General features: G+C 43.2%; 1 protein-coding gene across 1 annotated transcript in view; it reads right to left on the reverse strand.

The window, feature by feature from the left end:
* spg11 (SPG11 vesicle trafficking associated, spatacsin) overlaps positions 1–24,860 on the reverse strand; it is a 205,971-nt gene that overhangs the window by 81,841 nt on the left and 99,270 nt on the right. The window contains exons 17-22 of the mRNA XM_072278002.1: positions 21,369–21,475; positions 19,680–19,825; positions 16,097–16,261; positions 11,849–11,915; positions 5,293–5,458; positions 2,694–2,902 (exon numbers count right to left, since the gene is read on the reverse strand). Coding sequence (XP_072134103.1) covers positions 2,694–2,902; positions 5,293–5,458; positions 11,849–11,915; positions 16,097–16,261; positions 19,680–19,825; positions 21,369–21,475 — 860 coding nt within the window. The remainder of the gene's footprint in view (positions 1–2,693; positions 2,903–5,292; positions 5,459–11,848; positions 11,916–16,096; positions 16,262–19,679; positions 19,826–21,368; positions 21,476–24,860) is intronic.

The raw sequence follows: 24,860 nt of genomic DNA on the forward strand, positions 1-24,860 counted from the left end.
TTGTTATCTTTACAGCAGCTATGCAATGCAATACACGATAATATAGAAAAAGAATAAGTAAATCAGTTACTGTAAGTATATGTGTGTTTATATATATATTTTGTGTGTGTGTGTGTGTGTGTGTGTCTGTGTATAGTTAGATTAAAGATAGTGGAAAAAACTGAAATAATAAAAAAAACGAGGTAGTGTCCATGGGTTCAATTTAGGAATTGGGTGGCTGAGAGGAAGAAGCCTTCAGGTTTCTGTATCTTCTTTCTGACAATAACAACGAGAAGGCATGCCGCGGGTGTTGGGGTCCGTAATAATGGACGCCACCTTTCTGAGGCTCGTTCCTTGAGGATATCTTGGATACTGGACCAGGTGGTGTACAGCCCAGGGTTCTGAAAGAGTGGCTGAAGAGATTGTGGAGGCAATAGAAATAATCATTCAAGGATCACTAAATTCTGGAATGGTTCCAGAAAACCGGAAAATTGCAAATGTCACTCCACTCTTCAAGAAGGGAGAGGCATAGAAGAAAGGAAACTGTAGACCATTTAGTCTGACCTTTGTGGTTAGGAAAATGTTGGGAGTCGATTATCAAGAATGAGGTCTTAGGGTACTTGAAGGCACAAGATAAAATAGGCCGTAGTCAGCATGGTTTCCTCAAGGGAAAATATTGTCTGACAAATCTGTTGGAATTCTTTGAACAAACAATAAGTAGGGTAGACAAAGGAAAATCGGTTGATGTTGTGTACACTTGGATTTTCAAAAGGCCTTTGACAAGGTGCCACACATGAGGCTGCTTAACAAGCTACGAGCCCATGGTATTACAGGAAAGATTCTAGTATGGATAAAGCAGTGGTTGATTAGAGGAGGCAAAGATTGGGAACAAAGGGAGCCTTTTCTAGTTGGCTGCTGGCGACCACTGGTGTTCCACAGGGGTCTGTGTTGAGACAGATTCTTTTTACGTTATATGTCAATGATTTGGATTATGGAATTAATGGCTTTGCTGCAAAGCTTACAGACGATATGAAAATAAGTGGAGGAACAGGTAGTTTTGAGGAAGTAGGGAGACTGTAGAAGAAAGACAGGTTAGGAGAAGGGGCAAAGAAATGGTAGATGGAATATAGTGTCAGGAAGTGTATCATGCACTTTGATAGAAGGAATGAAACAGCTGACTATTTTCTAAATGGAGAGAAAATACAAAAACTGAGGCGCAAAGCTTTTTATGATTTTTATAAATGACTGATGAGGAAGTGGAAGGGCGGATTAGTAAGTTTGGTGGTGATGATTGGTGGTGTTGCGGATAGTGTAAAGTGTTGTAGTTTATAATGGCACATTGATAGGATGCAGAGCTGGGCTGAGAAGTGACAGATAGAGTTCATTCTGGAGAAGTACGAAGTGATTTGCTTTATGAGATCGAACTTGAAGGCAGAGTACAGGAGTAATGGTATGATTCTTAGCAGTGTGGAGGCACATTGACAGGATGCAGAGCTGGGCTGAGAAGTGACAGGTAGAGTTCATTCTGGAGAAGTACGAAGTGATTTGCTTTACGAGATCGAACTTGAAGGCAGAGTACAGGAGTAATGGTATGATTCTTAGCAGTGTGGAGGAACAGTGTGGATCTTGGGGTCCACGTCCACAGATCCCTCAAAGTTGCCACACAAATTCATAGGGTGATTAAGATAGCTTATGGTATGTTGCCCCTCCTTCATTGGGGAACTGAGTTCCAGAGCCCCAAGGTAATGTTGCAGCTCTATAAAACTGTGGTTAGACCATGCTTGGTAGTATTGACACACATAAAAGTTGCTGGTGAACGCAGCAGGCCAGGCAGCATCTCTAGGAAGAGGTACAGTCGACATTTTGGGCCGAGACCCTTTGTCCTGGTGAAGGGTCTCGGCCCGAAATATCGACTGTACCTCTTCCTAGAGATGCTGCCTGGCCTGCTGCGTTCACCAGCAACTTTAATGTGTGTTGCTTGAAATTCCAGCATCTGCATATTTCCTTGTGTTTGGGAGTATTAAAGTTCAGTTCCGATCACCTTGTTACAGGACGGATGCGGAAGCTTTAGGGAGGGTGCAAAGGAGATTAAGCAGGATACTGTCGGGATTAGAGAGTATGTCTTATGAGGAAAGGATGAGAAAGCTAGGGCTCTTCTCTTCGGAGTGAAGGAGAATGAGAGGTGACCTGATGGAGGTGTACAAGATAATGCGAGGCATAGAGAGAGTGAACATCCAGTGCCTTTTCCCCAGGGTGCCAATGGCCAATAACAGGGGACATCTGTGAGCAGAAGAAAGTATAGGGGGAGATGTCAAAGGTAGCTTTTATACTTTTAAAATACAGAATGTGGTAGATTCCTGGAATAACCTGCTTGGGGCAGATACATTAAGGACATTTCAAAGATCCTTAAATAGGCACATGGATGTAAGAGAAATGGAGAGTACTGAACTGTGTAGGAGGGAAGGGTTAGATTGATCATGGCTTACATGGGTCAGCAGAATATTATGGGCCGAAAGAACCATCCTGTACTGTATTGTTCTATGTTCTAATACTCTGTTAAGTCTTGAGAACTTCACCTATTATAGCCCTCCAAACAAAAACAAAGCATTTTACTACACATCTCCTTCAATTGTGACCACAGAATAATATACAGTATTTACATTGACTGGTAATTCTTGATATACAATTTGTCAAAAGAGAAGCATCATAATTACCTAAAGTATGTTGTAGTGAGCTGCGTCGAGTCTCATCAGTGTTGGCGCACCAATGTTTCAGAATCACATTTGCCACTTTGAGGTCAATTCTGAGTTTAAAGCTGCCAGCACCAAGTAATTCAAGAAAGGCGGTGCATGCTGCAGCCACAGCGGGCACTGTGAAGTAGGCTAATCCAAGGGTGTGTGCTTCCATACTTACTCGCTGAATCCTAAATCAGGGGAAACGAACAGATGACATTTGCAATCTTTGAGGAAAGACGTGTTCATAGAAAATCAGATGCTGGTCCTGCCAAGCAGTTTCTGTTCTTTTATTTACACTACACTGATCGGCCTAATCTCAAACAATAACAAGCTGGCCTACAGGGAAGAAGTCATCACCCTGACACAGTGATGTTAAGAAAACAAACTCTCCCTCAATGTCACAAAAACAAAGGAGCTGGCTGTGGATTACGGGAGGAATGGAGATGGGTTAACCCCCTTTGACATCAATGGATCTGGGGTTGACAGGGTAAACAGCTTCAAGTTCCTCTGCATCCACATCACCGAGGACCTCACATGGTCTGTACACACCAGCTGCGTGGAAAAAGGCACAACAGCGCCTCTTTCACCTCAGATGGTTGAGGAACTTTGGTATGGGCCCCTAAATCCGAACTTTCTACAGGGGTACAATTGAGAGCATCCTGACTGGCTGCATCACTGCCTGGTATGGGAACTGTACCTCCCTTAATCGCAGGTCTCTGCAGAGAGTGGTGCGGACAGCCCAGCGCATCTGTAGTTGTGAACTTCCCATGATTCAGGAGATTTACAAGGACAGGTGTGTAAAAAGGGCCTGTAGGATCATTAGGGACCCGAGTCACTCCAACCACAATCTATTCCAGCTGCTACCATCCAGGAAACGGTACCGCAGCATAAAAGCCAGGATCAACAGGCTCCGGGACAGCTTCTTCCATCAGACTGATTAACTCACGGTGATCTGAGTGTATTTCTAGGTTACACTGACTGTTCTATTTAATATAGATTACTATGATTGCACATTGCACACTTGGAGACGTAATGTAAAGAGTCTTACTCCGCATGTATGTGAAGGATGTAAAAATAAAGTCAATTCAATTCAATTTTGATTTCTAGCATCTGAAGTATTTTGTTACTGCAGAGAATATATTTAAGGACAATACCAACTCCACAGATCCCTTCCAGCAATAGAAACATTAAATTGTGTGTTAAATTTGGGTGTCACAGTAGTACGGTTGTTAGAGCGATGCTATTACAGCTCAGGGCATCGGAGTGCGGAGCTCAATACCAGCATCCCCTGTAAGGAATCTCTGTGTGCCCTCCCTGTGGAATGCATGGGTTTTCCCCGGGTGCTCCGGTTTCCCCCCAGTCCAAAGATGTTCCAGGTAGGTTAACTGGCCACTGTAAATTGTCCTGTGATTAGATTAAGGTTAAATTGGGGTTGTTGGGAGTTCTTAGGCGGTGCGGCTTAAAAAGCCGGAAGGGCCTGTTCCGTGCTGTATCTCCAAATAGAACAACAAACAGACAAACAAATAAATAAACAAAAGGACCATAAAACTAGTCCCTTTAACAGATGGACAACAATTAAACTGAGAATTTACCTACTAAAAAATCAACATTAGATTATTTCCTGAATATTGCTCTCTACTTAGTGAGATGGATTATATTCAAATACCGAGTTATCATCTCAGGAAGTGAATCTTACTGCCTCCTGCTGAGGAGGAACTGGTTTTGCATTATTCAGGAATCTTCTGTCCTTGGAGCAACGGTAACAGTGAAGGGCATTAATTGAGGATGCACTGATATACAGATCAATATTATTATTAATAGCTTTGTTTCCTTTTCATCTGTAAAAAGAAAATAAATCTGCATTTATGTAGTTAAGGGGAACATCGACTCAGACCATGAGAGGCCTGCATCGGGCATTTTCATGCCTTACAAGGTGCAGATTGGAAGTCTGTGTGGGGCGCCACTCCTCGCACAGACACTAGAGCAATGTGTGATTAAGTGCCTTGCTCAAGCACACAAACAAGCTGCCACAGCTGAGGCTCGAACTAGCGACCTTGAGATAACTAGACGAACGCCTTAACCACTTGGCCACATGTCCAACGATTAGTTAAAGATTAGCTTTATTTGTCACATGTACGTTGAAACAGACAGTGAAATGTGTCGTTTGCGCCTATGACCAACACTATGGTGACAGTAGTTCACACACTGAATCTGAGATCTTTGCAGATAAATGTCAAACACCAGACAGGGTCCTTGATGCTTCGCAGTTAATAAGTGCCAAAAGAGGTCTTATGAGCAAACTAGAAATAAATCTTCAAAGTACCTGAGAGACTTAATTTGATATCTGGAATAACATTGTAAAACGCTCCACTCATGATTTTAGCAGACACCAAGAATCAACAAAACATAACATTTTATATTTAATATTAATTTTTTCTCCAAATTAACCAATTCAATGAATACTTTGGTAGTTCAATTGAACCACTGACACCACTCCCACGTTTACTTCATATTTAGAGATGAAGAGAGCAGAAGAGAACTGTGCTGAATCAGTAATACACGTTTCTAAGATACTTACAACTGCTTGGGTGAACTGCTCTTCACCAGTTGCTGAACGAGAAAAGTTGCAAAAGCATACGACGGGCGTCCATGTCGCAGGTAATAGGAAAAATCTAGTCTTTCCGTGATGGCATACTTGTTTACCAAATCAGGGCAAGAAAAGTGAGGTAAATCATTTGAAAAGTCTGTTGAAAAACAGCACAGATTTTGTTAGGATACCCAAACTAAAACCTATCAAATATTGAAAGGCCTAGACATTAGTGAGGATGTTTCTTATAGTGGGAGAGTTTAGGACCAGGGGGCACAGCCTCAGTATAGAAGGAGATCCATTTAGAACATGGCAGAGGAGGAATTCCTTTAGCCCAGAAGATGGTATTTGTTGCCACTGATAGCTGTGGAGGCCAGACGCTGGATATATTTGAAGTTGAGGTTGATAGTTTCTTGATTTGTCAGGGCATCAAAGATTACAGGGAGAAGGCAGGAGAATGGGATTGACAGGAATAATGGTGGCGCAGACTCGATGGGTTAAATAATTGAATTCACTCCTGAGCTTCTGAGGTGGAAAATTCCAACAAACTATAACCATTGTTCTGCTTCTGTTCTATAACCAAATCCTGCTTCGGGTTTAATTCGAAGAAGGAAGTCTGAGAATCGGAGCGGGAGTGCGGAGGAAGCCATTTTTGAATTTTTCGGGTTTTTTTTCCGTCGGCGTTCAGAGAGGTGGGACTGCGCGGGCCTGTGATGTCGGGCAGTGCACCGCGGCAGATTTAAAAGGAACAGAGCCTCATACAGCGGGCAGCGTAGTTTGCGGGCGGTGGAGTGAACCGGGAGCAGAGTGAAGGCTTAAGGGCTTCGGCTCAACGGGCTTAGGCGGAAACGGGCGAGGCGAGGAAGGTTTGGTATTCATTTTTTGTTGTTACTTGAGGAGAGGGGCAGTATGAGTGTGAGGGCAGTTTGTTGTTCTCGGTGTCGGATGTGGGAGGCCCTGGAGTCTCCAAGCCTCCCGGACGTCTACATCTGCGCCAAGTGCATCGAGATGCAGCTCCTAAGGGACCGCGTTACGGAACTGGAGCTGCAGCTCGATGACCTTCGTCTGGTCAGGGAGAGTGAGGAGTTGATAGAGAGGAGTTATAGGCAGGTGGTCACACCGGGGCCACGGGAGGCAGACAAGAGGGTCACGGTTAGGAGGGGGAAGGAGAAGAGTCAGGTAATAGAGAATACCCCGGTGGCTGTGCCCCTTGAAAATAGGTACTCCTGTTTGAGTACTGTTGGGGGGTGGGGGGGGGGATAGCTTACCTGGGGAAAGCAACAGTGGCCGTGCCTCCGGCGCAGAGTCCGGCCCTGTAGCTCAGAAGGGTAGGGAAAGGAAGAGGAGGGTAGTTGTAACAGGGGACTCGATATTAAGGGGGTCAGATAGGCAATTCCGTGGACGCAGTCCAGAGACCCGGATGGTAGTTTGCCTCCTTGGTGCCAGGGTCCGGGATATTTCTGATCGCGTCCAAGATATCCTGAAGTGAGAGGGTGAGGAGCCAGAGGTCGTGGTACATATAGATACCAATGACATAGGTAGGAAAAGGGAAGAGGTCCTGAAAGGAGAATATAGGGAGTTAGGAAGGGAGTTGAGAAAAAGGACCGCAAAGGTAGTAATCTGGGGATTACTGCCTGTGCCACGCGACAGTGAGAGTAGGAATGCAATGACGTGGAGGATAAATGCTGAGGGATTGGAGCAGGGGGCAGGGATTCAAGTTTTTGGATCATTGGGACCTCTTTTGGCGCAGGTGTGACCTGTACAAAAAGGACGGGTTACACTTGAATCCTAGGGGGACCAATATCCTGGCGGGGAGATTTGCGAGGGCTACTGAGGTGACTTTAAACTAGAATGGTTGGGGGGTGGGAATCAAATTAAAGAGACCAGGAGAAAGGGGGTTAGTTCACAACAGGGGGATGGGAACAAGTGCAGAGAGACAGAGGGGTCTAAAATGAGGGTAGAAGCAAAAAGTAATAAGGTGAAAAGAAAAAGAGGCAGGCCGGCAAATCCAGGGCAAAAATCAAAAAGAGCCACTTTTCAACATAATTGTATAAGGGCTAAGAGAGTTGTAAAAGAGCACCTGAAGGCTTTGTGTGTCAATGCAAGGAGCATTCGTACCAAGGTGAATGAATTAAAAGTGCAGATTGTTATTAATGAATATGATATAGTTGGGATCACAGAGACATGGCTCCAGGGTGACCAGGGATGGGAGCTCGACATTCAGGAATATTCAATATTCAGGAGGAATAGACATGAAAGAAAAGGAGGTGGGGTAGCATTGCTGGTTAGAGAGGAGATTAACGCAATAGAAATGAAGGACATTAGCCGGGAGGATGTGGAATCGATATGGGTAGAGCTGCATAATGCTAAGGGGCAGAAAACGCTGGTGGGAGTTGTGTAACAGTACTAGTGAGGTTGGGGATGGTATTAAACAGGAAATTAGAAATGTGTGCAATAAAGGAACAGCAGTTATAATAGGTGACTTCAATCTACATATAGATTGGGTGAACCAAATTGGTAAGGGTGCTGAGGAAGAGGATTTCTTAGAATGTATGCAGGATGGTTTTTTAAACCAACATGTTGAGGAACCAACTAGAGAGCAGGCTATTCTAGACTGGGTATTGAGCAATGAGAAAGAGTTAATTAGCAATCTTGTCGTGAGAGACCCCTTGGGTGAGAGTGACCATAATATGGTGGAATTCTTCATTAAGATGGAGAATGACATAGTTAATTCAGAAACAAAGGTTCTGAACTTGAAGAGGGGTAACTTTGAAGGTATGAGACGTGAATTAGCTAAGATAGACTGGCAAATGACACTTAAAGGGTTGATGGTGGATATGCAATGGCAAGCATTTAAAGATCGCATGGATGAACTACAATTGTTCATCCCAGTTTGGCAAAAGAATAAATCAAGGAAGGTAGTGCACCCGTGGCTGACAAGGGAAATTAGGGATAGTATCAATTCCAAAGAAGAAGCATACAAATTAGCCAGAAAAAGTGGCTCACCTGAGGACTGGGAGAAATTCAGAGTCCAGCAGAGGAGGACAAAGGGCTTAATTAGGAAGGGGAAAAAAGATTATGAGAGAAAACTGGTAGGGAACATAAAAACTGACTGTAAAAGCTTTTATAGATATGTGAAAAGAAAAAGATTGGTTAAGACAAATGTAGGTCCCCTACAGACAGAAACAGGTGAATTGATTATGGGGAGCAAGGACATGGCAGACCAATTGAATAACTACTTTGGTTCTGTCTTCACTAAGGAGGACATAAATAATCTTCCAGAAATAGTAGGGGACAGAGGGTCCAGTGAGATGGAGGAACTGAGGAAAATACATGTTAGTAGGGAAGTGGTGTTAGGTAAATTGAAGGGATTAAAGGCAGATAAATCCCCAGGGCCAGATGGTCTGCATCCCAGAGTGCTTAAGGAAGTAGCCCAAGAAATAGTGGATGCATTAGTGATAATTTTTCAAAACTCTTTAGATTCTGGACTAGTTCCTGAGGATTGGAGGGTGGCTAATGTAACCCCACTTTTTAAAAAAGGAGGGAGAGAGAAACCGGGGAATTATAGACCGGTTAGCCTGACATCAGTGGTGGAGAAAATGCTAGAGTCAGTTATCAAAGATGTGATAACAGCACATTTGGAAAGTGGTGAAATCATCAGACAAAGTCAGCATGGATTTGTGAAAGGAAAATCATGTCTGACGAATCTCATAGAATTTTTTGAGGATGTAACTAGTAGAGTGGATAGGGAAGAACCAGTGGATGTGGTATATTTGGATTTTCAAAAGGCTTTTGACAAGGTCCCACACAGGAGATTAGTGTGCAAACTTAAAGCACACGGTATTGGGGGTAAGGTATTGATGTGGATAGAGAATTGGTTGGCAGACAGGAAGCAAAGAGTGGGAATAAACGGGACCTTTTCAGAATGGCAGGCAGTGACTAGTGGGGTACCGCAAGGCTCAGTGCTGGGACCCCAGTTGTTTACAATATACATTAATGACTTAGACGAGGGAATTAAATGTAGTATCTCCAAGTTTGCGGATGACACGAAGCTGGGCGGCAGTGTTAGCTGTGAGGAGGATGCTAAGAGGATGCAGGGTGACTTGGATAGGTTAGGTGAGTGGGCAAATTCATGGCAGATGCAATTTAATGTGGATAAATGTGAGGATATCCACTTTGGTGGCAAGAACAGGAAAGCAGATTATTATCTGAATGGTGGCTGATTAGGAAAAGGGGAGCTGCAACGAGACCTGGGTGTCATTGTACACCAGTCATTAAAAGTGGGCATGCAGGTACAGCAGGCGGTGAAAAAGGCAAATGGTATGCTGGCATTTATAGCAAGAGGATTCAAGTACAGGAGCAGGGAGGTACTACTGCAGTTGTACAAGGCCTTGGTGAGACCACACCTGGAGTATTGTGTGCAGATTTGGTCCCCTAATCTGAGGAAAGACATCCTTGCCATAGAGGGAGTACAAAGAAGGTTCACCAGATTGAGTCCTGGGATGGCAGGACTTTCATATGATGAAAGACTGGATCGACTAGGCTTATACTCGCTGGAATTTAGAAGATTGAGGGGGGATCTTATTGAAACATATAAAATCCTAAAGGGATTGGACAGGCTAGATGCAGGAAGATTGTTCCCGATGTTGGGGAAGTCCAGAACGAGAGGTCACAGTTTGAGGATAAAGGAGAAGCCTTTTAGGACCGAGATTAGGAAAAACTTCTTCACACAGAGAGTGGTGCATCTGTGGAATTCTCTGCCACAGGAAACAGTTGAGGCCAGTTCATTGGCTATATTTAAGAGGGAGTTAGATATGGCCCTTGTGGCTAAAGGGATCAGGGGTTATGGAGAGAGGGCAGGTACAGGGTTCTGAGTTGGATCATCAGCCATGATCATACTGAATGGCAGTGCAGGCTCAAAGGGCCGAATGGCCTACTCCTGCACCTATTTTCTATGTTTCTATGTTTCATTGGTGAAGTGATCCTTTTCAGCTTGGCTAAAAGGCTGGTAAAACATTGTGGGCCAGGGGGCCTGTTCTGTGTTATTATCTTCTATGTAATTGGATTGAATGCTGCAGTTGAGTCACGTGTATAATATCACGGCCAAGTCAGATCCTGTCCCAGACTGAAACTGACACATACATTTCCCAGCAACTGCACTGCAGCAGAAGCCTGTTTCCTCTAACTTCAGTATCAAGACTCCACTCTGAGTCATCGCCTTCTGCCGAGACTGTCCCTTAGGATGGAAAATGACTTCTAAAGCCAACGTGGACAAAAGCTGTCCATCTTCAATGTTACAAATGTGGCTCATATTGGGGTTTATCCACTCAACTGGTAATTAAATTTTGGAGGTTCCAATCCCATACAGTTAAGTGTTGCTTTTGCTGGGTGCCATTGTTAATTGCCTATTAAAATCACTCTTCATTTGTAAGGAACTGTTAAATCTATACTTAGTGGCCACTTTATTCACTACACCTGTATACCTGCTTATTAATGCAAATATTGCATAAGCCAATCATGTGTTGGCGCATGGCCAAGTGGTTAAGGCGTTCGTCTAGTGATTTGAAGGTTGCTAGTTTGAGCCTTGGCTGAGGCAGCGTGTGTGTCCTTGAGCAAGGCACTTAACCACACATTGCTCTGTGACAACACCAGTGCCAAGCTGTATGGGTCCTAATGCCCTTCCCTTGGACAACATTGGTGGTGTGGAGCGGGGAGACTTGCAGCATGGGCAACTGCTGGTCTTCCATACAACCTTGCCCAGGCCTGCGCCCTGGAAACGTTCCAAGGCGCAAATCCATGGTCTCATGAAACTAACGGATGCCTAAAAAAAAAATCATGTGGTAGCAACTAATTGCATAAAAACATGCAGACATGGGTAAGAGGTTCAGTTGTTATTCAGACTAAATATCAGAAGGGGAAAAAATGTGATCTAAGTGTCTTAGACTGTGGAATGATTGCTGGTGCCAGATAGGGGTGGCTTGAGTATTTCAGAAACTGCTGATTTCTTGGGATTTTCATGCACAATAGTCTCTAGCGTTTACAGTGAATGGTATGAAAAAGAAAAAAAACATCTAGTGAGCTGCAGCTCTGTGGGCAAAATCACCGTGTTAATGAGAGAGGTCAGAGGAGAATGGCCAGACTGGTTCAAGCAGACAGAAAGATGACAGTAACTCAGGTAGCAATGTGTTACAACAGTGGTGTGCAGAGGAGCATCTCCGAATGCAGAACATGTCCAACCTTGAAGTGGATGGGCTACAGCAGCAGAAGACACAAACATACACTCACTCATTGGCCACTTTATTAGGTACAGGAGGTACCGGTCAGTGTGTTATGAAGGTATTATTTCTAGTTAAGCAGGACTCACCACTTTGAGGAGGAGAGACAAAAAAACAACAAGTTTATGGGTGGAAATTCATGACAACAGGTAGATGAAAATAATCTAGTGGTGCCCTAACTGCTCTTGCAAAGTTGGTGAGCTCCCAGACTGCCTTCTCCCTTGGTTGTGCCTGTTGTTCACTTTACACTCACTAATCTCAAAGGCACTCACCACAAGTGGAGAGCAAGTTGGCGGACTGCCAGCCGAAGAGCCGAGATGGGTCAAAGGGGTGAAGTGACTGTAAGAAAAAAGGGGGGGGGAAATCAGCAAAATCTCCTAGAAAAAAAATGTGAACAAGTGTGTTGAATAAACAAACATCTATGCATTCCTGCAAAAGGCAAAAATCTTATTCTTGCACTACAGCTCAGAACAGGCCCTTTGGTCCATCTAGTCTGTGCCGAACTTTTAACTGCTCAGTCCCATCGACCTGCAGCCCTCTCATCCATGTACCTTCCTATACTTAGAGAAAGTCAATAGCATTTACGAAAATCTACCGTACATATAAACAAAGACTGGTAACCAATATGCAAAAGGAGACAAATCATGCAAATAATTTTAAACAAGCAAATAAATAATACTGAAAATGAATTGTATAGTTCCACAGGCAGCTCATTCCACCCTCTAACTGAAGAAGTTCCCCCTCAGGTATCCCTTAAACATTTCACCTTTCACCCTTAACCCATGACCTCTAGTTGAAGTCTTACCAACCCTCAGTGGAAAATGCCTGCTTGCATTTACCCTACCTATACTCCTCATAATTTTGTGTTCAAAATGTATACCAAGGTTGCTGTTCAAAATAAATGCACAATTATGAGCTTTATGCAACTTTCTAGTCAACACACATACACACATGCCAAAGTACAAACAAGTCAAATGTTTTTTATTCTTGCTCCGCTGAAAATAAAAAAAACCTTTTTGCATTGTATAGTATTGTTCTTCCTCGACTCAAACTGTCTTCACGCAGTCAAATAGGCCTTCAAACTAACATGAACATTTGTCATCATTAAATTATGTTTATTCAAGTGTTTAATCAAAAAGCTGAAGTCAGCACCATATCACACATCAATTACAGTGGCCCAGAGACATTGAGCTGGGAGTATGGGACATTTAACAATCTGAATGACAATCAATAAACATCCCTAAAACCTTTTAACATCAAACTGAAGAGTACAATTAATTGGAAGAGATAATCCCACACTCACGCAATCAATTTACTGTTCAATTCCTTCCTGATTGGAGATAATGTTATCATGAATAAAATCCTCTGAGAGCTTCACCTTAAACTGGGGACAAAAAGTGATTTGAAAGAGGTCCTTACACAAGACTTTTTGCACAGTCCTGTAGTAATTTTATGTATTGTATTGTACACATGCTGCAAAAACAACTAATTTCATGTCATATGTGAGTGATGATAAACCTGATTCTGATATGAGTCTCTATTGTGGACGGAGAGTGAGAAGGGGGTAGGGAGAGGGGAATCATGTTGGGAAAAGGGGAAGGGAGAGGGGAGGGAGCAGGAAGCATCAGAGAGACATTCTGTAATAGTTTGGAATCAAATAACCTCGCCTGGTGCCTCAGGGCTGGGTGTGTCTGCACCCATGCCATCAATACCCAATCGCCCCCCACCCCTGGCACTCCTCCTCTGCCACCTGACCTGCACGCCTTCTACGGCACTCCAACCTCACCATTCCCAACACCCTTTGCCCCCGCCAGATTTACCAACTTGCTCTCTGCTCTACGTTGACAAATACAGTACTGTGCAGAAGTCTTAGGGACCCAAGCTATATACAGTATACGTGCCTAAGACTTTTGCACAGTACTATACATTGAAACACACTGTGAAATGCGTTGTTTGCATCAAATCTACAAACACAATTAGCAAGGATTGTGCTAGTCATCTGGAAAGTATTGTCACGTTTCCTGGCCAACATAGCACCCTCACAACTTATTAACCCTCACCTATATCTCTTTGGACTGTGGGAGAAAATCTGAGCACCCAAAAGAAACCCACACGGTTGTGGTGAGAACGTACAAACTCCTTACAGACAGCAGTGGGAATTAAACTCCAGTCTTACAGATGGTGCTGTAAAGTGTCATGTTAATCTCTTTGCTAATGTGCCAAACATTTTGAACATTGTACAACTCCAGAGATCTACTCTACATATATTTCTAGCTAGATTAGTAAACATTTATCATGCATATCAGACCCATACCCCTGATACATTAAATGCCTGTATATTGGTGCAACAACTGGAGATTAACTAACACAACTTTGTGATTTCTCTATTCATCATTTGATGTCTAATTGATTTACACATTTAATATCTTGACCACTGATGCTTCACTATTAGAGTGGTACAGTAGCATAGAGGTTAGCATAACGTTTCATAATGGCAGTGACCACCGATCGAGGTTCAATACCCACTGCTGTCTGCAAGGAGTTTGTATGTTCTCCCTGTGACTGTGTGTGGTTCCTCCGGGTGCTCCAGTTTCTTCCCACAGTCCAAAGGTGTACGGGTTAGGGTCAGTGAGTTGTTGGGGCAGGGAACAATCCTTGAACTGTGTTGGTTGTTGATGCAAGAACAACACATTTCACTGTGTTTTGACGTACATGTGATAAATACAACTAATCTTTTAAAAAAATATTTATCTTTAACTGTGAAACTTGGTCCATTATGATTAGTCACCCATGAGCAAAAGGACCATAAATCTACATTTGGCTATAAAAACGACATACAGCTTATCCCATCGCCTGCAAACTACATTCTGTGTACAATTGCTGTTAATAGTTTAACTTAACCTGTAGTCTCTACTCTTTTTTTTTGATACTCAGTTTTATTTCCTGACTAAAACTGACATTTCAAATTTATTACAGTCTCCAGACTATAACTTCAAGAACCTTGGAAAATTACCCTGCCTGGTATCACTCCCTGGAATGTGAGAAGAGCAGCTGTCATTAATCATCTGGTTCACCTCTGGCCAGTTAACTGATATCCTTAACAGTTTCATTTGGGAATAAAAAGAGAAAACGAGCATCATCTGGGTAAGCAGCCTTTGACAAACTTGTATAGATGCACAGTGGAGAGTATCCTAACCGACTGCATCACGGCCTGGAATGGAAAAGGATGCAGTCCAGTCCATCACAAGCAAAGCACTGAGCACATTTACATGGAATGCTGCCACTAAAAAGCAGCATCCATCATCCAGGGCCCCCAGCATCTAGGCCATGCCCCTGTCTCGCTGTACCAGAGCCTTAGGTCCCACACCACAGGTTCGGGAACAGTTATTACCCTACAACCTACAGACTCACTTTCAAGCACTCTTACAACTTGTGTTCTCAGCATTTTCTTTTATTTGCACAGTTTGTCTTCTTTTGCGCATTAGTTGTTTGTCAGTCTGTGTTTACATACAGCTTTTCATAAATTCTATTGTATTTCTTTACTTTCCTGTAGACGCCTGAAAGAAAATGAATCTCAAGGTGGTATATGGTGACATATATAGTGATGTGCAAAAGTCTTAGGAACATATAGATAGCTAGGGTGCCTGAGACTTTTGCACAGTACTGTAGTAATTTTATGTATTGCACTGTATAGCTGCCGGAAATAAGAAAATTTCATGATATATATGAGTGATGATAAACCTGATTCTGATATGGGTCTCGATTGTGGCAGGGTGAGGGGAATCATGGTTGGGAAAAGGGAAGGGAGAGGGAGGGAGCAGGAAGCACCACAGAGACAATTTGTAATGATCAATAAACCAATTGTTTGGAATCAAGTGACCTTGCCTAGCGTCTCAGGGCTGGGTGAGCCTGCACCCACGCCAATCCCTGCCTCTGGCACTCCGTCTCTGAGACCTGTCTGGCACCCCTCCCGTGGCACTCCACCCTCACCATTCCCAATATCCTTTGCTCCCATCAGATTTACAAACTCGCTCTCCGCTCGACTGACAAATACAGTACTGTGCAAAAGTCTTAGGTACCCTAGTTATATATATACCCATGACTTTTGCACAGTACTGTATGTACTTTGATAATAAGTTTTCTTTGATCAGCACTCTAAGGAAAGGAATACAGAATATGATCACCATTGCAATTGTATAATATCCCACACTTACAGGTTGCCCCAGCATATCCTTAGTTTGTGTTGTTAATGCAAAGGATGCATTTCATCAAAGTTTCAATGCACATGCAATAAATAAAATCAATCTGAATCTGAACAAATACACCATTAAACAAGACACATTGTGATAAAGGGTCTCAGCCTGAAACGTCTACTGTACATTTTTCCATAGATGCTGCCTGGCCTGTTGAGTTCCTCAAGCATTTTGTGTGTGTTGCCCATTAAACAAAAATCCCATGTCTGCAAACATTCTTAGAAAGCAGAAGAAATCCAAACATTTAATAAAGATGCATTGTGATACCTGCAGAAGGTGGTAGAGAGAGATGTCAGGGGGTGGAATGCCATGAGGAGTGATCTGTGGAAACAGAGCCGCACGCAGCCTGGGATACGGCGAGAGTGCCATTTTCAGTAACTGGGGGTCTACCTTCCAGAGAGAATCACCAACATCTTCCTTTCTCTGCATCACCTAGAGAACACAGATAAAGATTATGTATATGCAACCTTCTCAACAGATCAGAAAAGGCACTGTAGCTGACAAAGCATTATTAAAGAGTCAAAATCCAGGTGTTGCTATCCTTTGATTTAATGAGTTGCGAAAAATACTTGAAGGAATTTGAAACTAAGCAGGCAGATTTGATCTGACCAATCATATTAATCAGCTTTTTGTGATTAATGAATCAGTAACTTAAGACCGTAAATGTAAGATAATTAATTATAAGTAAGAGAGGAAATTTAGAATAATGGGGGCGGGGCAGATCTCATTGAAACCTGTTGAATATTGACAGGCCTAGATAATGTGGATGTGAAGAGAACATTTCCTACAGTTGGGCAGTCTAGTGCCAGAGGGCACAGCCTCAGACTAGAAGGATGTCCCTTTACAACAGAGATGAGGAACTTCTTTAGCCAGAATTGTGGAATTCATTGCCACAGATGCTGTAGAGGCTGTCACTGGTTATACTTAAAGCAGAGGTTGATAGGTTTTTCATTAGTAAGAATGTCAAAGGTTATGGGATAAGTCAGCCATAATCGAATGGCAGACTGATCGATTGGATAAATGGCCTAATTTTGCTTTTATGTCTTAAAAAAAACCTAATTAATTTCTAGTGATTAATGAATTGGTAACTTAGACAATAGATTTAAGATAATTAATTATAAAATGAAAAGGAAATTTAGGAGATTTTTTCCCCCCAAAGAAATTTATCAAATGATCATAGAAAAATGGAGGTGCTATATAGGAAGTTTCATCCCCTCTAGTTCAGTCCCTTCCGACCTACACTCGTGACACTTCACACGCTCTTGATCTTTTCAATGATTGCAAACTCCCTGGCCCCAGTCATCTTATTTTCACAATAGATGTCTGGTCCCTATACACCTTCGTCCCCCATCAGCAATGCCTCAAAGCTCTCTGCTTTTTTCTGGTCACCAGACCCAACCAGTTCCCCTCCACCACCACTCTCCTCCGTATGGCGGAACTTGTCCTCATTCTCAATAATCTCTCCTTCAGCTCTTCCCACTTCCTTTAAACAAAAGGGGTAGCCATGGGCACTTGCATGGGTCCCAGCTATGCCTGCCTTTTGTCAGCTAAGTGGAACAGTCTACGTTCCAAGCCTACACTGGTGTCACTCTCCTACTTTTCCTACGCTACATCGACAACTGCATTGCTGCTGCTTCCTGCACCCATGCGAGCTTATCAACCTCCTCAACTTTGCCTCCAACTTCCACCCTGCCCTCAAATTTACCTAGTCTATTTCCAACACTTCTCCCCCGCTGCTCAATCTCTCTATCTCTGGAGGCAGCTTATCCACTGATGTCTATTATAAACCCATGAATTCTCAGTTACCTCCACTGTACCTCTTCCCACCCTGTTACTTATAAAAATGCCGTCCCCTCCTCTCAATTCCTCCGTCTCCACTGCATCTGCTCTCGGATATGGCTTTTCATATCAGAACTAAGGAGACGTCCTCATTCCTCAAAGAAAGGGACTTTCCTTCCTCCACCATCAACGCTGCCCGCACTTGCATCTCTTCCATTTCACACATGTTTGTCCTCACCCCATCATCCTGCCACCCCACCAGGGATAGAGTTCCTCTTGCCCTCACTTACCACCCAATCAGCCTCTGCATCCAGCACATAACCCTCCATAACTTCTGCAATCTCCAATGGGATCCCACCACCAAGCACATCTTTCCCTCCCGCCCCCCATTTTCTGCTTTCCGCAGGGATCGCTCCCTATGCAACTTCCTTGTCCATTTGTCCATCCTCACTGATCTCCCTCCTGGCACTTATCCTTGGTAAGTGCTACATCTGTCCCTACACCACCTCCTTCACTACCATTCCGGGGCCCAACAGTCCTTCCAGGTGAGGTGACACTTCACTTGTGAGTCTGTCGGGGTCATACACTGTGTTTGGTGCTCCCAGTATATCAGTGAGACCGCACAAGGATTGGGAAACCACTTCGCCGAGCACCTATGCTCCATCCGCTAGAAAAAGGGGATCTCCCAGTGGCCACCCACTTCAATTCCACTTCCCATTCCCATATGCTGTCATGATGAGGCCACACTCAGGTTGGAAGAGCAACACTTTATATTCTGCCTGAGTAGTCTCTAACCTGATGCCACGAACATCAATTTCTCGAACTTCCGGTAATGGTTCCCCCCCCCCAACCCCCCTTCATCATTCACCATTCCCAGTTCCCTCTCTCGTCTCATCTCCTTGACTGCCTATTGCCTCCCTCTGGGGCTCCTCCCTTTTCTTTCTTCCATGGCCTTCTGTTCTCTCCTATCAGTCTCCCCCTTCTCCAACTCTGCATCTCTTTCACCAATCAACTTCCCAGCTCTTTACTTCACCCCTCCCGCCCTCCCATTTCACCTATCGCCTTGTGTTTTTTCCTCCCCTCCCCCCACCTTCTTATTCTCATCTTTTTTTTTCTCCAGTCCTGCCGAAGGGTTTCTGCCCGAAACATCGACTGTACTCTTTTCCATGATGCTGCCTGGCCTGCTGAGTTCCTCCAGCATTATGTATGTGTTGGCTATACAGGAGGAAGGGGTTAGATTGACCTGAGAGTAGAATAAAAGGTTGGCACAATGTTGTGAATCAAAGGGCTTGTACTGAGCTGTCATGTTCTATGTCCCTACCTGAACTAGTCCCATTTGCTCACATCCTAGACGTCCTCCATTGATTGGGGTTGACCATCAATGTTGAGGAGCAGCTGTCTACGTGATATGCAAGCCAGGGCAGTATGATATGGAGGGCAAGCTGCTGTCCATGTTGCAGGCTACCCCCCTCCACGCAGCTGATGAATCCAAAAGAACAGGAGAGACCGATACAGTTTGGCATCAGCGACATTGCAGGAGTTGCTAGTCAGGGTTGAACTCAATGTAGGACTGCCTTAGGGACTCCAGCTCTGGATTTTTCCCTTGGGGTTTACTCCTGAATGAGCGGGTATAGCCACAAAGCAGCAGAAGTTTGAGATCAGCGCTTTCCTTCTCGTATATGAGCTGCTAACCATAACTGATGAGCCTCATCTGCCAAAGTGACTGGGTTTGAAGGCACCAGTAACCCACCTTTGCTCCTTCTCCTGTCAGTAAAAACAGTTCTGCCACATGTGAAGGTCAGGAGGTGGACTTGGTTATCAGAGGCTGTTTGAGATGCATGCCGATGTGAGAATTAAATAGGCAGTGGGAGTTTATCCCCATTACTACCCTGACTATAACAACCTTAAAGAACCGACTTATCCTAGAGTAGGTTATAAGGTGTGCACAACGATGTGGGCTGAAGGGCCTGTTCTGTATTTTATCCATGACCACAAGAAACTTGGAATGACAACCTCATGTAATAGGATCAAAAGTTTCAATCTGTTGGGTACAGCTGTTTGTTAAACTCACCCGATCAATTCCTCCTGGGGCAAACATAATGGTGGCTAATGCCATCAGAGTATGCCCCTCCAGAAGCATGCTGCTGACACTAGCTTGGTTACTGGGAATCAGCATTTGTGCATTTGCCAGACTTGCTTGGAACACCACAGAAGTATCTACAGGCAAATAATGGCAAATCAGTATATCTGCAAGTGAAATATGTATCATTTCAAATTAACATTAGTGCAAAATATCAGACCAACACGCACAAAATGCTGGAGGAAATCAGCATCGGTGGAAATGAATAAACAGTCAACATTTCAGGCTGAGACCCTTCTTCAGGACTGGAGAGGAAGGTGGAAGACCCCAGAATAAAAAGGTGATGGAAGGAGGATGGCTAGAAGGTGATGGGTGAAGCTAGGTGGGTAGGAAAGGTAAAGGGCTGGAGAGGAAGGAATCTGATCAGAGAGGAGAGTGGACCATGGGAGAAAGGGAAGGGCACAGGGGAGGTGATAAGCAGATGAGGAGAAGAGGCAAGAGGCCAGAGTGGGGGATAGAATAGGGAAGGGGGAAGGGGGAAGGGAAAAAATTACCAGAAGGAGAAATCAATGTTCATGCCATCAGGTTGGAGGCTATCCAAATGGAATATGAGGTGTTGCTCCTCCACCTTGAGAGTGGCACTAGCACAATACTACCAGTAACCTGGGTTCAATTCCTGCTGCTGTCAGTGAGGAGTTTGTACGTTCTCCCCATGACCACATGGGTTTCCTCTGGGTGCTTCTGTTTTCTCCCACAGTCCCAAGATGTACTGGTTGGTAGGTTAACTGGTCATTGTAAATTGTCCCATGATTAGGCTCGGGTTAAATCGGGGGGGTTGCAGGGTGGTGCCGCTTGAAGAGTTAGAAGAGCCTGTTCCATGCACCCATTGTAATAGAAAATTGGATTTGCTCTTAGAGCTGAAGTTACTCATCTTATTCCATAATCAGGGCATAATCTGTTACTTAGTTAAGACTTCCTGTTACGAGGGATTACATAAAGAGAAAAAAGATGCAGAATATACTGTAGTGTTGCAGTTGCAGGTAGACAAATAGAGTGCAAAGGCCATGACAGAGTAGATTGGAAGACCAACAAAACAAGCAGCTGCAATACTTCAGATTATCTCCAACGTTAGCGATATTGTTGCCAAAGTAACAACAAGATTATTTATAGAATGACTGTAAAGAGTCCCAAGGCATTTCCCAGGAACACTATGAAATAAAAATTGATACCACATCAATATTTTGATTATCAAAAACTTGGTCAGATTGACAGACTTTTAAGCAGCAACGCAAACAAATGAAAAAACATTTTTTTTTCCAAATTGGGTTCTTTCATGTTTCTTGCTTTGCGGTTGCCTCTAAGCAAACAAATCTCAAGGTTGTATAATATATACATTCTTTGATAATAAATGTACTTTGAATCTTAGATTTCAGGAGGGAGTTCCAGAGAAAGCCTGGAAACTGGAGGCAGCAGTGATTAAGTGCCAGAAGGGGAGAGGTTTTCCGGCTGGGGAAAGCAAAGAGATGGGGGCACATGACAGATTTTGAAAGACATTTCTTTAAAATTGCTAAACTAAGAGCCAATATTGATCAACAAGTGATATGCGAAAGGAATTTAGAGAACATGGACAAAGACAGTTTAATTGTCTTAACAACCATTAAATTGTTCAGTTTCGAATACCTGCTGGATTGTCAGCAACTTCTCTTATTCTCATTAGAAACTCAAACCAAGGATGGGCCACATGGAGAGCTCCATCATCGAGGAGAGGGCAGTTAGAGGGCTTCAACCTATGGACAAGTCAAGAACAAAACCTTCAGAAAATATAAAATCTAGACAATACATCTTGAAGCTGTGAACATCCCATATTACATATGCAAGTTAACTGTGATGTAAACAAGCCAAATTATTATACCAAACTTTCATCGCTACTTTAAATTTTAAAAATCTATACTAATTCTATTTCTCTTTAAGTGTACCACAGAAATTTCAATTCAGGCAGGGAGGAAGGGACAAGGCAAGTCAGAGATTGCAGAAATACTGAACTCGATTACACATATAAAATGATGTGGCCAATGTGATATCTCCAGGAGTGGCAGATTATTTTTTATTTTTTCTAGTTTAGAGATACAGCACAGTAACAGGGCCAACTGGACCAGTGAGCCCACACTGGTCAGTGCATCCATTAAACCAATTAACCTACTCATCTGAACATTTCTGAATGTGGGAGGAAACTAGAGCACCCAGGAGGTACAGGAAGAAACTACAGTACTGTGCAAAAGTCTTTGGCACATTTATTATATACAGCTTTGCTGCCTAAGACTTTTGCACAGTACTGTATTTGTCAAGAATGAGTTTGTAAATCTGGCAGGTGAAAAGGATGTTGGGAATGGTGAGTGTGGAGCCCCACGGGAGGGCTGTGGGACAGGCGGTAGAGAAGGAATGCCGGGGCAGGGGGCAGCACAGGAGCAGATACATCCAGCCCTGAGACACCAGGCAAAGTCAATTCCAAATAATTGATTTATTGATCATTACAGAATGCCACTATGGTGTTTCCCCTCCCTCCTCATCCCTTCCCCCTTTCCCAACCATGATTCCCCTGTCCCTGCGCACTTCCCACTCTCAGTCCACAATAGAGACCTATATCAGAATCAGGTTTGTCATCTCTCACATATGCCATGAAATTTGTTTTTTTTTGCGGCAGCAGTACAGTGCAATGCATAAAATTACAACAGTACTCTGTAAAAGTCTTCGGTACTCTAGATATATATAGGTGCCCAAGGCTTTTGCACAGTCCTGTAGAAACTCTTTACAGAGCACGGCTGGAAATGAACCCATGTCACTGGCACTGTAAAAGCACGCTAACTATCATGCCGCCCCAAATCCTGAGCCAACCACTGCACCCCAATGTGTGGTTATCACATCAATGCCACGTTCTAACTAACGCGGGGTTTCAAAGTAATGAAACACGTATATCATCATTATCACAGAGCTACACTTTAAACTATATCTCTTGTTGGATCCTGATGTTTTTTGATCCAAGTTCTTTCAGAAGTCTGGAAAGAGGCACCAATCATGTTGCTTCACTAGTGTTTTATAAAGAGTTGATACAATAAAGGAAAATGGAACATTCAGTGATAGAGGGCGTGCCCTCTTCTCATTGCTACCTTCAGGGAGGAGGTACAGTAGCCTGAAGACAAACACTCAATTTTCACGACCAGCTTCTTTCTCTCCACTATCCAATTTCTGAATGGAATTAACCCATCACTACTTCATTACTTTTTCTGCACTACTTGTTTAATTTAACACATGTGTGTGTATTTTTCTCACCCCTTATGGGTGGTGTGTAAGTGTATTCTTCCCTCAATCTTGGGTCCTCTACCAGAGGCCTGGCAACTTGAGTGTTTGGTGGAGTATCCTTGCTGTTCCTAGTAACGTGCTCTTCTGGACCGAGATCCCAGATGTTGTTACAGGGATTTGGTGGAGCCTCTCTCCCAGGTGTCACACCTCCAAGTGTCCCTATCACTACCTGGATTATTCTAGCCTTAAACTTCCACTTCCTTTCTACCTGCTCTTTCAAGCCCTGGTATTTCTCCAGCTTCTCGTATTCTTTCTTCCTGCAATTTGTGTGCTGTTCAGTGTGTGCTGTCCTGGCCCCCATCTTCCTCCCTGTTTCTAAGTGCTGGATGGTTTCAGCAGATTCCTTGCACAATCTGTATCTTGGGTCTCGTCTGGTGTGATAGACCCCTGCTTCTATTGTTCCTGTGCTCAGCATCTGTTCTTGTGCAGCCGTGAGCAGCACCTCTATGCTGTCCCTCAGCACTGCCATTTCCAACTGTGAATTATACTTACTGTAGTTTAGTTTTATTATGATGCATTGCATTGTACTGATACTGCATAACAACAAATTTCATGACATATGTCAGAGATATTAAACCCGATTCTGATTCTAAACGAAGGAACTAAGAATAAGGCCCTGCCTAACAAGCTAGTTACTTCATACCCAGAGATAAACAAAAATTCCATTCAAATTTGTAGATAAGAGTAAACCAATGAGAAAGTCATTATTCAAATAATGCAGAACAAAGAAGCTTTGTCTATGATATTGGTCCATGGCATAAAAAAGGTTGGGAACTCCTGCACTGGAGGCATATTAAACTTACATATAAATACTATTGTTATGAGGAAGCATAGTAAGCAGTTACTTGTATGTAAGTAATTTTATAAAATACAAGCAGATAATTAATTGTTAAAGAGCAAAGAAAATAACAATGAACCAGTCTAATCTATTAATTAAACAGATCCAACACTCTTATTTAGAAATAGGATACAAAGGTGGGCAGTGGGGCCATCTAGAGAATATATTCAAATACCCAACCCAATGAAAGGTATGAACTTCACACAATTAGTTCTATATATTTTTCTAAATATCCATTCTATTCTCTTGCAGAGAAGTCTAAAACAAACACCTCTGATAGTTTACAATTGACTCAGATGGCTTAATTATGACTTCCTCCCATCTATTTTTACATTTTGGCATTCATCATTTTACTGTTTATGTAGGGCGCTCTTTAAACATCTGCCATCTGGGAACATCAGGGAAGCAGATTGTCCACAAACAGAGCTTTCAAAGCTACTGATATCAACAGAGCTATTTTTGTTAAGGAATTCACCACAGAAATTTAGAGGCAAAGAACCACACACCATTACTGGTGTACAGTCTGCCAGGCCATTCACTATGAATGAATGACTAGAAAAGTAATTTTATGGAAGAACTCTAATTATTTTCTGGAACGGAACCTGTCCCATACAAACTTCCAGAAGGAATACAAGGCAAAAGCATCAGCAAATGAAGCCTGCATTTGAAGCTGCGCAAGATTATTGGTTTTAAATAGGCATTTAAAGATTATAGGACCATCAGAGAGGCCATTCAGCCCATTCTTTTTATGGGACCATTTGAAAGAAGTTTGAGATCCCTGCAAATTCTCCCTCTGATTAATTATCAGTTCACCTCTGAAAGTTATTGATCCCGCTTCCAACACCTTTTCAGGCAGCGGGCAAGAAAAATCATTGCGGATTTTACCCATCCTGGAAACCGCCTTTTCCAAAAGCTCCCTTTAAGGAAGCTCTATAGGGCTATTGAAACAAAAAAATTTCAAGTCATCTTAAAAGTTT

Source organism: Mobula birostris, chromosome 14 (assembly GCF_030028105.1).
Source record: "Mobula birostris isolate sMobBir1 chromosome 14, sMobBir1.hap1, whole genome shotgun sequence".
NCBI lineage: Eukaryota > Metazoa > Chordata > Chondrichthyes > Myliobatiformes > Myliobatidae > Mobula > Mobula birostris.